At 40.9% G+C, this 16,512-nt stretch overlaps 1 protein-coding gene across 5 annotated transcripts in view; it reads left to right on the plus strand.

The window, feature by feature from the left end:
• Positions 1-16,512, plus strand: part of LOC122791373 (aminopeptidase O (putative)) — a 2,634,672-nt gene that overhangs the window by 286,343 nt on the left and 2,331,817 nt on the right. For all 5 annotated transcript variants that reach the window (XM_044059091.1, XM_044059088.1, XM_044059087.1 and 2 more), the window contains exon 3: positions 12,522-12,688. In XM_044059091.1, coding sequence (XP_043915026.1) covers positions 12,522-12,688 — 167 coding nt within the window. The remainder of the gene's footprint in view (positions 1-12,521; positions 12,689-16,512) is intronic.

The raw sequence follows: 16,512 nt of genomic DNA on the forward strand, positions 1-16,512 counted from the left end.
CTCCTGCCTCATATTTGCACTATATACAAAGCTGCTTTACAATGTAACATGCTGATTATGTAATGAAAAATGTATAAAATATTAAGAAAAACAAACAAAGACCTTTTTACTTAGTTAATCTTCAGTCTCTTCATTGAGTTTCTAAACATTAATAACATAAAGTGGGGTATATATTTTACAGTGCACCCACCAGTTTAACTGAGACAACAAAATTCCAGTATTTCTCAGTCACTTCTCACAAAGCCACATTTTATATGTCTAATCTTATGTGTAATGAGATTGATGTTTTGCAGTCCCCGACTTATTCACTAATTTCAGAGTGCTGCTGGTCTTCTTCCTGATCATACCCATCTCTCAACATCAGCCTCCAGTTTAAATCCAAAATACATGCATGTCTTCTAGTCATGTCCTCTGATTTTTCTGTCACTCAAGCATTTTCATTTGGAACAGTGGAAGTGATTTCACTGGCAAAGTCTGTCAGTGGGCTTTATTACTGTCAGAAGAATGAGAAGCAGAGTCCCCTTATGCTTGCTGGGTTACTCTTTATTGGCTAAACTTTTTTTATATTTCCTCCTTGGCCTCTTATATTCCCAAAAATGTCTTTGATATTCCAGGAAAAAGTATTGTGAAGACAGATGGATACAGCAGTAGCTTGAGTCTAACACCTACCTGCCTTTCGACTTTCTGTAATTGCTTGTATAAACATGCTTCTCTTCTGCCTGGTGTACAGTGCATAATCATTTTCCATAAACACTCTGTTGCCCCAATATTTTTAATATTTTTCCTTCTCTACCACAATTTTGTCAGGAGCAACTTTTTCTTCTGGTAGGGCAGCATCTTTACTAATATAGGTCTTGGCTGCTTTCTCATAGCCAGGTTTGGAGCATGTTCAGCCAGTCTTTCTTCATTTTATCCTCCGATTCTAGCAGTTGAATCAATTTATCTGAATAACCGGTTGAAACTTCATCTGTTTTTCCAGGCTTTTTGCTTGTTTGACTGTATGAATTCCCTCAGTGCTGGGGGCATTTGATTTATTTTTTTCTCTAAATTACTGAAAACCATATACTGCAGCAAAGCTGAAACTTGAACAGCTTCCCAGCTAGAGTTTTCTGTACTCCTTTTTTTGGTTCATGGGTCCTGAAACCATAAGTGAGGGGCTTTCATCAACAGCTGCCCAAGGTGCCCTCAAATTGCCACGTAGTGATTACACAAAATCACTCCTCTTGCGATTTCAGAGGTAACCACAATCTCAGGCAACTCAGGCAGCTGGAGAAAAAAAAAGATTTGAGTAATAAATTGCCTGCTTCTGTCTGCCTGAGCTCACAGTTACCACAGAAATGCCTATGCAAGTCTTTCTGAGGCATACCAGTCAACTTTTTTCATCACAAATTTTGGATAAAGCCAAACATAACAGAAGAATGATAGCTCAAAACCAGAGACAGTTTTTAACTATTTTTAAAATTTTAACAGTGCAAAAATGTTTTACCTCAACCTGCAATATATGAACAGTGAAAGTATGAGTCTTTAATGTCTGGCATTAGTGACATACTGTAATTCTGTGCATATCTCTCAACTTTTGCTTACGAATTCTGGACAAAGCCAAAAATAATGGGGGACTAAAGGGCCAAAATCAGGGACAGATTTTAAATATTTCTCTTAGAAGCTTAGAAAGCTGTTAGAATAACAAATTTTGCATTAGCATTCATTTTCTGAACAGTATAAAGTCTAAGACTCAAATGTTTCATTATTTAGTGAGCACAATCATTAATGGTTTGCTAGAAAAACACTGATTTTATGAGAAACAGACCAAAAATATTAGTTCTGGTTTAAGCACTTGGGCTTCAGGCCAGTTATTTTACATTAAGAACGTTTGTGGTCTGCACTCTTGTGGGAGGAGAGGCTGGACTCTGCCCTTCTGAGCTGGGAATTTCTGGTTAAAGGCTTATAGTGCCTGCATATTTGAACTGTTTCTTACTGAAATTGGTACACCTTGTTTGCTGTAGCATAGACTAGATCCAGGCCTGCTGAATCTAGCTTTGTTTGTATGCTTGTTGTTTGTTTGCTTGTTATTTCCCTGAAACGCTAATTCCACCTAAAACGCGGCTTTTCATCGCTTCTGTGGATCCCTAGTGATATCTGCATTGCTTACTGTACTTATTTCCTTGTTTCACTTGAAAGAAAGTTACTGTTTGTCATTTTTGCATTTACGTTACCTGTAACACATTGCATTTAAGTTACCTGGCACTTGCTCACTAAAGCAATTATATAAAAAATTAAAAGCACTACACCCCCACAAACTCCCCTTGAGTACCTTGTTCCCCACTGGCCCTATTTTCAGTTATAAAGGAATTCCCAATACTATTCTAGCATGTCCAAAGGTCAGTTGTCAATCTCCTCTCCGGTCCAGCTGGTGAATCTGGGAATCTTGAGGCAATGTTACAACTGCGTCATGTACACAGACAACCCTCTCCTCTTCCCAACAAACTCCACACATGTGAGAGATGCAACCATATAGCCAAACTGGAGGCTAAGCACTCTCAACTCAGTACTGGCGTAACCAGCCAGGAGGAGAAGGAAACCACACTCATTGCGATTCCAGTCTCACATAGACCTACCACGTCAGCAAACCAAACACATAAACACACAAAAACATACTCGGAGGCTCTAAATAAAAATCTGCCTAAGCAGCAGAGACCTCCAAAGCAGACATCCAAGCAACCGCTACCCCAAAACAAAACACGTGCAACACATAGCTCACAAAGCCAGTGTGCCGAACAGTCACAGCCCTTAAGGCTAAACAACACACCTGATACATTTGTAATAGGTGACTCTATCGTCAGGCACACTGACGTCCCACTCACCAGGCTGAACAAGGAGAAGGTCACGGTGAGCTGCCTGTCGGGCGCTAGGATCCGCCACATAACACAAGCACTCCGGTCACTCCAAGGCAAGTACAAATATGACTCTGTCATTGTCCATGCTGGTGTGAATGACCTGAGACGTACCTCCCTGGACTACATGAAAAGAGACATAGAGGAGCTCTCTGAGCATGTAGCCCAGGCCGGTATGACCCTGACCTTGAGTAGCATCTTACCCTCACCAAGAATGATGCCACAATATGAAGACAAGATGATCAATTTCAACAATTGTCTTAAGTATTGGTGTCATTCAAAGGGGTTCCAATGCCTGTCAGCCTGGGATGACATGCTCGACAAGCCATGATGCTTCGCTAGGGACGGCTTGCACCTGTCACCCCTGGGCTTTCGGATATTGGCAAAGGCTCTTGCTTCCCCCATAGTGCCTTTTTTAGGCAAGGCTCAAAAGACAAACCCACCTCCATAGGTATCACAAGGGATAAGAAACTAAGAGTAATGCTACTCAACTTCAGAAGTCTAAACCTCAAGATGCACGCACTTGAAACTCTCCTTAGCATGGAGAACATCGATATCTGTGCAGTAACAGAAACCTGGTTCAAGGCTCCCGAGAGCACCCCAGCACTACCAGGTTATACCTCATACCATGCTTTTCGGCCCCAAAACTTGGACTGAACCACAAAAGGAGGGGGAGTATCAATATTCGTCAAAGATCAACACACCTCCAGGTTGGTGGCACAGCACAAAGCATCAGAGACTATCATGTGCAACTAACAGTGGGTAAACCTGCCTTCCAGTTTATAGCCTGCTACAGACCACCCTCCCAAACCCAGGAACCCCACTCGGCCTTCCTGAGAACACTGGAAAATATGAAGGTCTGTCCAAACACCATTATATTGGGCGACTTCAACTACCCAAACATAGACTGGGAGCATTACTCTAGCTCCAACACCCTAGCCCAAAGGTTCCTAGAATTTATAAACTCAAATGCTATGGAACAACTTGTTACCACTCCCACAAGAGGGGAAAACATACTGGACCTGATCATCACCAACATGGGGACTCTATGCTCAAGACCAGAAGTGTATCCCTCACTGGTAAGATCAGACCATAAACTAATCTCACTGGATATTCACATCCCGACCCCACCCCCTGCCCAGAAAACCACAGTGAAAAACTTCTCTAAAGCAAATTTCACACTCCTCAAAACCGAGGTGGAATCCTTCAAAGCCCCCGAGCCTGTGGAAAATATGGCACAGACCGCAGAATCCTTTATAAACGCATTCTATGAACACCTTCAGGAATGCATGGATCATGCAATCCCAAATAAAACCAAGACCCAATCCTCTAAAGGCAGACGTCCTGTCTGGCGGACCCCAGCCATAAACAAACTATACAATAGAGGAGGAAGCTACTATATGATAGAGCAAAACCCCAAAAAGAGAAGGCATCTCTGATCAGTATTAGCAAAAAATTACGGGCACTCATAAAATCGTCTAAGGCCAGCTTCAAGAGAAAAATTGCACAGGACACTAAGGATAATCACAAGGCTTTCTTTAGTTATGTTAGGAACCTAGGTGGGAATTCCCAGATATGCTCAGAATTAGTCCAAAATGACAAAAAATACATCGAACCCACAGACATTGCCAACATCCTAGCTGACAGGTTCAACGCAAACTTCTCCCCTCCCTCCCCACCAAAAGGGCAAATATCTATCCCAGCAGAGTACTGCCCCCCTGACATCTCAGATGCTCAGGTAAGAGCCGCCCTCTCCAAAGCAAAAAACACAGCATCAATGGGACCAGACGGTGTCCCGGGCTGCGTCCTACATGAACTCCAAGAAGAGCTAAACCCAAACATAAAATTACTGTTCAATCTCAGCCTTACTACAGGATATGTACCCAAAGAGTGGCGTACAGCAACAGTGGTCCCTCTCCACAAAAGTGGTGCCTCAGCGGATCCTGGAAACTATCGCCCCATAAGCCTGACTAGCTTGGTCTGCAAAGCTATGGAAAGGATCATCATGGACCTCATAAATAAAGATATTGGGGTCCTACAGACACTGGATCCTACCCAGTTCAGCTTTGTTAAGGGCAGATCCTGCCTCTTAAACCTGGTTGATTTCTTTGAAACAGTCACCAAGGCCATTGATGAGGGGAAGGTGGTCCACACAGCCTACCTGGACCTCGCAAAAGCCTTCGATACAATACCCCACTCGGGCATTATAGATAAGCTCACCAGCTTAAATATAAACCCCTATGTCACTAGTTGGGTTGCAAACTGGCTCAAGGACAGAACCCACATGGTTAGAATTGCTGGAGCCATGTCAGACTCCAAACCAGTTACAAGTGGCATCCCACAAGGCTCAGTCCTGGGACCTCTCTTGTTCGGTATATATTTCTTGGAGGTACAGGCCAACACGGAAGGACTGTGGCTGACCAAGTTCGCAGATGACTGCAAACTGGGCACCATAATCAACTCTCCAGCCGACACAAGCATCCTCCAAAAGGGCCTCATAGAAACAGACAACTGGTGCCAGAGCCATGGCCTCAAGCTAAATGCCAAAAAACGTATAGTCATCCCCTTTGGCAAAAACAAAGTGCCCACAAATTACCACATAGGTGGTAATCCATTAAGTACAGAAGAAGTAATTGGGGACCTGGGGACCCAAGTTGATAGCAATCTCTCATTTGCAACCACGTGGCCAAAGTGGTTGGAAAAACATTTTATATAGCCCATCTAATCATGAAGGGATTCACATCTAGATCAGGGGAGGTCATCGTGCCTCTTTACTCATCCCTTATCAGGCCCATAATTGAGTACAATGCCCCTTTTGGGATGTACCTTACCAGACACCTGCAGCAATTGGAAAGACCCCAAAAGTACCTCACCAAGAGGATCACAGGGCTCAGACAGATGCCATATGCTGCCCGGTTAAAGAAACTCCAGCTCTACTCAGTGGCATACCGCCTGCTCAGAGGCGATCTGTGCCTGACGTATAAAGCCATGTCTAACCCGGAATTAATGGACATGCTGCACCTCAGAAAATCCAAATCCCATCGAGCTATGCGCTCGAGAGACTTGAACCTCAGCACTGAAATAAATAGGACATGCTGGAGGGACAGATTCATAACCCAGAGGCTCCCTTCACTCTGGAATAAAATCCCAGTCCAGGTTAGGCAGAGTCCCTCATTGACTCTCTTCAAGAGGAATCTTGATGAGTGGATGGGAGATCGTAGGTTTACCCCGGGTATCACTTCTGTGACACTGTTAGACAGAGGCACAGTATACTAACCTCTAAAAAGGGCATAGCAAAATTAATTTAAAATGGGTGGCGAAAGCCAAACACACTCTGGCTAGGCTTATAAATGCCCTAGGGCAGATAGCCTAATATGAACCTATGAACCTATGAAAATGTGAGGCATTAATCTGGACATTCTGTGAAAATTCTGGAGAGTGGAGACATATGATTCTGAGTGACTTACCAGAACCAGTTGTACGAGAGAGAGGGCAAAAACATATAAGGCAAAATCTGAGACGTTTTGTAAAATTCTGGACAGTTTGTTTATTGATTAATTGCTGTTTGTTTACCAGCTAGGAGGGCTGGTCTATTGACTCTTTTCAGACACAACCCGGGATCAATAGCGGTAAAGATAACACTTTACAAAATTGCAATAAGACATTACATTACATTCTTGTACATACTTTTTACAACTGAGAGGTATTTTTCTGCAAGTAAAGTTTAATTTCTTTAAGTTAGTGCAAACCAGCATGTTTATTGCCTTTCACCCAGTGAATACCAGGAAAGGCTTTTGCTCTCATATCTAATAACCTGTTTTAGGCAGAATTTTCCACAGAGATGCATTTCATTGGAGTTAGAATGAATTACAATGTAATAATCATTTTGCTGAATTTAATTATTCATTAATTCTATTACACCCACTTTATGCTATTTAGGATCATTATGGGTGTAGGCAGAGATTTCTGGACAAGCTATGAGAGTAAGCCATAAAAACAGTTTAGATTCATAGATTCACAGATATTCCAAGGCCAAAGATTTTTATAACGTTACATGCCTTGCCACTACCCTCCCTCAGGCAGTATCTCCTTTCTCCTGGAGGAACATAATAGTAAAACCCAGAGTAAATTTGTGGATACCTATTCAGACATTACTTTATGTTTAAAGTATGATAGTAAATTGCACTGCTTAACATGTAGGGGAAGTTTATTCCAAAGATATGGAAGGTGCTGCCTTATAATCATGGCTCTCCAATGTACTGTATTTATCTTTTGACGAAGATTTAGGTACCTGGTTCTAACATTGGTGGAGATATTAGACATGTGGAGAAACAAGAAGTCCTTGACAACTGGGTCTCTAACAGTGCAGTAAGCAAGACAGATCTCACCTCAAAAGTCTGTAAGACTGAATAAAAGGAGAGACTTTCCAACCTTTCATGGTAGCTCAGGAACTTTAAGCCTGTGATTTTATTGGTTAACAGCCTTTGGGGTCTAATTGTTTGATATCTTTAGCGAGATACATCTCAAAGGGGGGAGGGGTTGTACCTGATAACTGGCCTGGTCAATGCTGATTGTAAGGGAGTGATTACCTCATTAGACTGTGCTGATATTCTCTTGGCAATTAGTTAGGATAATTAAAAGGATTTCCTGACAACTGTTGTCACATGATGGTCAAAAGAGAAGGCACTATAGACCCAAGTTTCTAGGTTCCTGACAACATTTTCATTTTGTAGTGTTGTGTTGGCTATACAATATGGTGAGGGGAGAGGTTGTCTACCAAAAGTGACACTACACTTTTCAGCATTTAGTTTGAGCTCATTTTTAGTACACCAAGGGTTTGTTAGGGAGTCTTCATTCAGGAGTGTTTGGGTATCATAGTGTGACTTAACAACCTCCATTTTGCAGTCATCTGCAAACTTTGTTAAGTCAGAGGTCTTGGCTCTCCACTTAGAGATCTGAGAAGTAAACACCAAAAAGGAGAAGTCCCTGAGGGACACCACTGGTCACTATCATACTTACTGATGAAGCATCTGTAACTTGCACCATGTGGACTCTGTCTTTCAACCAGTTTGCTATCCATCTTATCCTGTATGGGTCAATTTTTAAAGCATTTAGATTTTGTGTGATGCCATCATGGGGAATGGTGTTGAAGACATTCGCCAGGTCAAGATACACCACATGCACTGCATGGCCACCATCTCTACAGGCTCTATGATTCTTCTGAAGAAGTTACCAGGTTACCTAGACAATATCTACCCTTCACAAAGTCAGACTGTTGGGGGTCAAGACAAACAAAAGTCTTTATCATAGTTTATGAAGTTAGTTATAATAGACTCCAGCTTCTAAGGCTGATGGGTCTGCAATTATACATGTTGGGTGTAATTGCTGTCCACTATTCATCAGGCACAAAACCGATACCTAAGCTTATGTCAAACACATTTGAGGAGTGTCAGCAAGGGCATGTTTAACATTATTTTGCCGCCAGGTATATGATATGTAGTAGTAAATAAAGATACAAGAAGGATTGTTGTATACCAGAAATCTGGCATAACTAAGCATATTGCATGCTTTTGTTCTTATCCAGATGCTTTAATGTTATAAAATGTTTTATAGAGAGTAGCAAATATAGTTGACAATCTGTGTGGTGTACTTAAATTGGGCAGTCCCTGGCAGTACTGAAAATATGGACTTTGGCCTTTAGTGAAATTAAACCCTAGGAAAAGGATTCTATAGGCATCCTGTTGCCCCACTGCTCCCTGCTTTCCCCCCATCCTGACCGTGCCACACCATTTAGATTACTTTTTTCTTGTTTCATCATACTTTGTTGTAAACTTCAGATTTTTCCTGCATTGTTTCAATACATCCTAAATGTCCACGATCACACCATAATAAATGAGGAGAAAACAATCAAATTACGCCAGAGGTTCCCCCCACCATTGGGTTCTATATACTCTGAGCTGCATTTTAGAGCTTTTTTTCCAAACCTTTTGAGCCAAAGATGGCCTGAACAAAAAATGTGGCTAAAGAAAGAAATGAATTCTTACTTTTCATTTTCTTTCTGCAACCTTGCACTAATCCTTAAATGGCCAGAGTGCAGTGTAATAACTCTGGAGGAAATAATGGAATTAAACTAATTGTCTGGAGGCTGCTTGGGCCTCAGCAGACATGGGATTCTTGATGTTGTGAGGTACATTTTAGAGATTTTCCCCAATCCTTTTCTTACAATTATGACTTTGGACAAAAATCATGACTAACTAAAGAGATTCCATCTTGTTTTCTTCTTTCAGGGAGAAATAAACTGTTCCCAAGGCTTAATGTTCAAAGATGAAAAAAAAGTAGCTCTCAATAAACTGAGAAGTGAAATGAATGTAAAATACATGCGTCATATTTTAGAACCTCGTCTTTCTCCCTGTCAAAAGAAAAAAAAGATAGTCACCTTCTGTGTACCCCTCTGATGCTAGAGTGAGATGAAAGTAAATGAATAAATGGCCTCAGTCATATATTTCAAGTTGCTGTTGTCACACATCATGCAGCTTGCCTCTTCACCCCACCCCTAAAAGAAATTTACCATCTATGTATCCATCTGACAACCCAAAATACAGTAACATATTTTAACCTGTTGATCACAGATGTATATTCACAATATGCCAAGATAACCCTACCTCCCAAAATTAGCCACCTGTATATAGACTTCTGATATCTGATTCTGAGAAAAGAAAAAAAATGTCAGTCATGTTTTCCAGCCTGCTGCTCCTAGACAGTATACTGCCCTTACACAAGCTATAGTGATGTTATATACGTACCTGTGAGGTATGACTGTCTGAAAAGTTAAAGAAATGACTACCACACTGTCAAAGCCCCACAAATGCCACAGTTACATTCTGTGTATACCTCTGAAGTTTAACTGTGAGGAAAATTCAAGAAATAATGACTATAGTTTCCCCAGTCCCGAACAAGTTGTAGTGACCTTCTGTGTTTACCTCTGACATTTGATTGAGAGGAGAATTTACAAAACAATAATCTCACTGTTCCCAGCTCCTACCACCCACAGACACAAGCTATAGCAAACTTTTCTACACACCCCTCTAAGCAGGGCTAGTTGTAGACGAAGATGAGGCCAGGGCAGAAGCTCTCAGTAAACATGAGTTAAACTCCACTTCTGCAACCTGAGTTGTAGACACTGCCAGGTTCTGTGATGCATTTTGTCTTATTTTTGAAAGATAATGACTTGCACATTGTATGGATCACTGTGATTATGGTCTGAATTTTGGGGAAAAGCAGCTTTTTAGCACCATTCTGACATGGGAAAGGGTCCTAATAAGCTTTTATTAAGTACCTCTTACTACTGTTAAGCTCTAGTCACACACTAGAGCAATAGCAGCAATCTGTGGTCTCCACAAAAGAGCAGTGGAAAGCTGTCAAGCACGTCAGACTGAAGTGTTTAACAGTATGAATGAAGTGTGTAACAGCTTCCAACCACTTCTGTGGTGGACGCTGTATGTGTGGCAATAGTAAGTGTGTTACTACACTACTGCATTTTTTTTCTCTAAATTTTGAATATATGGTTACTGAATCACATATTAGCTTTATTTGTATGTTTCTTTGAAATTTCTGCACAGTAATTCCAAATGTATATTTACACTGTATATATGTTGTCTCATGGAAATGCTTCTGTTATGGTTGTAGACAACTAAAAAAACTGTCCTTTTAGACCACTAAGTGCCCCTCTTGCATTCCGCCCCAGCAGCCTTCAGCAGTTTCCGGCACCCACTTGTTTGCAGGCATCCAGGCAGTGTAATTACTACCCAGAAACTCAGTTTTATCCAATTTAACAGTTATTTCTGGCTTTGTTTTTCAAAGCTACATTTTCTACAATGAGATAGCTATAATCAGCAAGATGATCACTCTGAATCATCTTGGAAAAGTTATCAGAAAATTAATCTTGCCTTGAAAATCTAGAAGAATGAATTATTGGATTACCTAGATATATGTTGTAGACCAGCTGTGAGGCATAAGATGACCATACTTTAACACTCAAAAGTGCAAACTGTAAAGTGTAACTAAACTAAAACAGTGAACACTGAAAACCAGTGAAACACTTGTAAAGCATTTTTGAGGAGCAAAGCCCCCACCCTGTGCCCATTAACTTAGGAGCCGTATCCCCACATTCGATGCTTGTACATACTAATGCTGAAATTGCTATATCTCAGAGTTAAGGAAATTCTTTGGGAAAACTTCTCTGTCAGAATTGTTATATGAAAGCACAGTCACATGTATGAGTTCACACTTTTAAGTATCACACTTTTTTTTAAACAAGAAACATCTTTTTTTAAATTATCACATATGACATAGGCAATCATATAAATGAAAACAAACCATATTGACATAATTTTAGTTGCAGACATACATCACAAACTATATTGACATAATTTTAGCTGCAAACATTATACATCACTTATAATCTACCCATTCATTGCAAGTCAAACATTACATAGCTCTTTCAAATCCTGCCTTCTTTTAAACCTCGTTCCTCCTCTGCATGTATTGTTCCCACAGTTTCCATTTTTTCTGTGTAATTTGCTCCTACCCTTTTTTAGAGCTATGATCTACTGCCTTCTTCGCTTTTGGATCACATGTGGGTGGGCATGAAAAGTGTATATACTTGATGAGAGCTTGCCATGCAAAGATTTTAACTGCTACAAAGTTATTAGAGTAAATGCCCTGAGACATTCCTCTCCCTGACTGCAAGCCAGAGATGCCTATGCATTGTAGAAGCTTGATGATAATATTGACAAGTTTCTGCTTCAAGGCTTCTGCCTTATTCCACCTCAGTTACACATAGTTCAGGATATTTGCAGATGGTCCCAGACAATGTGGATTGCTCTATTGCATAGATCTTCTTCTTCTTTCGGCTTTTTCCCGGTTAGGGGTCGCCACAGCGGATCACCTTGTCCGCACATTGAATGGCAGTAGAGTTTTACGGTGTCGAGTTGCCAGCCCGGCGCCCAACCTTCCACAGAAGGCACACTCACACCTAGGGCCAATTTAGAGTGTCCAATCCACCTGCAGCATGTCTTTGGGATGTGGGAGGAAACCGGAGCACCCGGAGGAAACCCACGCGACCACAGGGAGGACATGCAGACTCCGCACAGAAGGCACCCCAGCCAAGGATCGAACCGGAGAACCTCTTGCTGTGAGGCGGCAATGCTAACCACTGCACCACCGTGGCCGCCCATTGCTCTATTGCATAGATAAGCATTCATTAAAAAACAAATGGGAAGTGCTGTAGACAGAATACAAGATAAGGACATATTACAAGCAGAATACTACATAAGAACACATTACAAGCACTCCTTGTCTAAAAGGCTGATTAAATGTTTTTGATGTTGTCATGACTCCTAGAGCTTTAACTGTTCGGTAAGATCTTAATTTTTTTTCACATTTGTAGTTATATAACTTTGTGCAGATTAACTTCTTATTATTAATTGTTCCTTGTTGCATTACTAAGTGTTTTTTTAATCTGCTGGAATCCTTGGGTGTCCATTTACTTTCTGTGTGATATTTTTCATTTTATACTGCAGTAGAAAATGTATTTTGTTGAAGCACTGAGATTTGTTTGTTCTGTTTCAGACCATGTGTTTATACATCAGGGTCTGCACTTAATAACCGAGGCCTCTTTCCATGCCAAGAACCACCATCTGCTATGGCTACGTGGCAAGCTACAGTTCGAGCACCTGTAGGCTTTGTAACATTGATGAGCAGTGAGAATGCTGCTGTTGCAACTCAGGTTCAAGAAGGTATTTATGGAACCATCTTACATAATTACTGACAATGTTTGTAAATTGGTTGTCTGTTAGTCGGTGCAAAGACAAAAGTGATGCACAGGAGAATAAAACAGTACAAACAGTGAAATAGGTTTGGTAATTTGTCACCATTTATTTTCAAAATGTATTATTGTTTGGTGTTACACTGATGTGTACCGCTCATTTCAAGTATTGTGGTGCAGTTAGAATGGAGTTCCATCAAAACACAGTAAAAAACATAAGGAATGTGTGCAGTAATACATATAGTCTAAGAAAGTGATAGGAGGTGTTGCAAAGAAAACAATCTGTGTTTATAAAACATCTGTAAACTTCTATATCAGTTAATAGTAAGGTGATGTAGGTTAAGGAAGTAAGAATCAGGGTGGCCCTAACAGAGAATAAGATCTGGCAAGAACAGGTTATTCCCAGGACAGATGCTGCATTAGGACTGTTCTGCAGGTAACTGTCCCAGGTTGCTTGGAATCCTACCTACCCCTTCCCAGTTTGAATTAAATATGCTTGCGTCTGCAGATCTTTTATGCTGTGTTTCATGTTCAAGAAGGAAAGTGTCCCATGCTACATTTTCCTTATTGATTAAAATTTCTAGTGTTACTGTACAAATTCATGAATAAAACAGTCTTTCACTCTTACATCTTTAGTCACAGAAGTAATTATTTTGGACAGTCTTTGTGTCAGATTCTCTGCTTTTGTTGTGAAGAGTTTAAACTTTGGTCCCTTCATTTTCCTTGTGATGTTTCACCACTTTTTTCCCCAAGTGTGCTTTAGTAGGACATTCCTACCTACCAGTAGGCTTGCACAGTGTCTGCTTTGTGTGGGAGACTCATGGTCCTTTCTGGTGTGAGTTCCACAAAGAATTTAATTAGGCCAGTAAAAAAAAAAAGTCAGAAGTAAAAACTCCAGATTCACTTGCTGAATCTGTCTGTTTAGGACAGTTATTCCATAATCATCACTTCCAGCACTAAGAGTGGTAGGACTTAATCACCTTAGTTATTTACATTTTCCCAGGCTCCTAAAGCTCCTCTCTTTTACCCATTATCCTGTTCTCCGAATAGCCTTCTCTCCAGGCTTTCTACCATTTTTGGGAATTTCAACATTTTCTTGTAGATCTTTCTCAGCCTTTAGTGGGGGTAGCTGTGCAGTGTGTGTATGTATGTGTGTGTGTGTGTGTGTGTGTGTGTGTGTGTGTGTGTGTGTGTGTGTGTGTGTGTGTGTGTGTGTGTGTGCGCGCGTGCAATGGACCAGGTCATTTGTTCCATCTTCATTCTTTGATTTTAACTTCTTAGTGAGTGAGTTCTGCAGTTTCCCCTTTCATCATCTCTTGACACCATCTTTTCCTTAGCAGGGTTGACGTTATCTAATAGAAGTACTTTGGTTTACTTAGACCCGTATTTTATGTCTGAAATTTTAACCATTTATTAACAAAAGTGTTACAAATTGCAGTTGCTGCAAATGGCATTTGTATTGCTATTTAATTGTTGCCATGTTTTCTGGTGGCTGTTTTCATTGCCAGCTCTTTGCAATGAAAGAGAAAGACTACAAAGAGTCTGAAGAATTGAAATAATTAAAAAAATATAAATTGTAGGCTAAATTTTCCCCACAAGTTCAGTGTTCTAAATGTCTGAAGTATTGATAGCCTATGTGTCAGTCTCAGTGCTAATGGTAGTATCAACCACTGGGTTTATGGTCAGATCATCTGTTGACCCCTCAGTGTTGGGCCCGTCAGCTTGAATGGGCTTACAGTTGATGCTGGCCCTAACCATGTAGTCTACTCTGCATGGGCCCCTTCCAACATGGATCTTGACTATAGATCAACTATAGGATCATACATGCCCAATACTGATGGTCGTTCTCCCTGCTGCTCACTTACCAGTGAGTAGTGAGTAGTGAGCAATCTCCTGTTGTTACAGACTCATCCAAGCCAAAGTCGTCTTCCTCAACTTTGGAGTTTTCCTTACAAGCAGTTCTAAAGAAGGCCAGGTGCAAAAGGAAGCACTTAGACTCACCTTTGGAGTCTTCTACCCGTGAACTGGGTGAGATATGGATACGTACTCCCCCCAGATGACCTCAGATTTGGGAAGCTCTTAGAAATTATTCACATAGAAGAGGTTTGGGCCCCAGATACCCCATTTGAATCTTAGCTTATACTGGAAGAGGCCTGTCAGATGCCCAAGTCCTGTTCTTGGGTAGTCCTGTTACCAAACAGGATGGTCCAGCTGGTGGCAGAATCTGCATGGTAGACACTAGATTCAGTGGCTGCTATATAAAAGATGCTGAAAATGATATGCTAGTCTCCTAAAAATTAGAAAGCTCTAGGTTGTACCCTTGAGGCTGACCCCACTGTGACTGTGATCTCACATAAGGAGGCTCCCATATCACAGGGCCCAGCTATCTAGGCTCTCAGCAAGGAGTTTCAGGTGACTGGACTGCTTCAGAAAGTGAGTTTACTTGTCTTTTACCTTCATCTTGAGAGCAGTAAATTGCATAACTAATATCCTCAGGTTCCAGAGTCACTTGTCAAAGCAAACATCCAAGAATCTGGAGCTGTTGCCATGTGGGAAACTGAAGAAGAAGCTTTCATACTAGTTTTCAACCATATCCCACATGTCCAGTCTAACCTTGCTCCATACACACAGTACATTGGATGTTACAGCTAAGAAGGCAGGTGCTGGCACAGCTGTGAAATACTAAACTGGCTGCAACTAACTGACTTTGCTGAGGTTGCACAGGCCAGTTTCATGAATGCCCCATTTGATGGAACCTAGTATTCATACAGGCAGTAAAGGCTGAACTAGAGAAGCAGAAGTAATAAAATAAGAATGTTACAGCTTCTGGTGTTAAATTTGAACTTCCACAATGCAACTTTTCCATGACACTGTTGAGTCTGGATCTGATATGGTTCAGGTGTGTTAAACAGCAATAAGGTTATGTTTTGGAAGAGTTTATGAGGTTAGTTATAATATACCCTGGTTTCTAAGGCTGATTGGTGAAGAGGTTGCAGGGGCTACAGTGACTTACAAAATGGCTGTTAACCCTGATGTTGGTAACTTCAGCAAAACAGTCAAAGATACTATGACCCTTCTGGGCTGTCTTCTTCCCCACACAGGCATCAGTAGCATGCATGTATAAAGGCAAAAGGAATCCATGCCATTTTTAGTTGGGGTTTTTTTTGCCGTATAATTAGTTAGAAATCATTTCACTGGTACTGTTAATGTGACCTCCAGAGCTACGGTGAGTAACTTTTTGAAATTATTGTTCTAGTCTTTAACTGCTGTATTTGCCTTTTAGATATTTTTGATTGTGACTTGTAGATCTTTCTGAAGCCAGTGACATCTTTGGAAAAGGTCATCAAGAAGTGTGCCTTGTAGTCAACAGAGACCGTAGAAGGACATTTGCTTTACTATGTGTTCTTCTCTGGGCCTTCTCATAAAGCATCTAGGTGTAAGCTTTGCATTTGGTTTATTAAAGTTACCTATAACAAAGAGTATGAACCTTGATTTTTATTAAAATTGTCTATAAAAAAGACTGTAAACTTTGAGTGCCTTTCTAGAGCATGGAAAGCTTCTTGTTTTAGGGAAAGGGGCAGTCATTCCTACCCTTGACTTAGAGAGAGAGAGGATTTCAGCTTAAGTCAAGAGGTACTAGACATTATATGAAAACATTTAAAAAGCTAGTAGTCAAATATTTTGCAGGCAGAGAGAATTAGGTCTTTGTAACCAGTCACTCTTGCAAGGGCCTGAGGATGTCCTCTCAGAGAGGCACACACTTATGCTAGTCACCTCCAACTTCTCCTTCTGTAA

Source organism: Protopterus annectens, chromosome 17.part0 (genome assembly GCF_019279795.1).
Source record: "Protopterus annectens isolate FY-2018-M chromosome 17.part0, PAN1.0, whole genome shotgun sequence".
NCBI classification, from domain to species: domain Eukaryota; kingdom Metazoa; phylum Chordata; order Ceratodontiformes; family Protopteridae; genus Protopterus; species Protopterus annectens.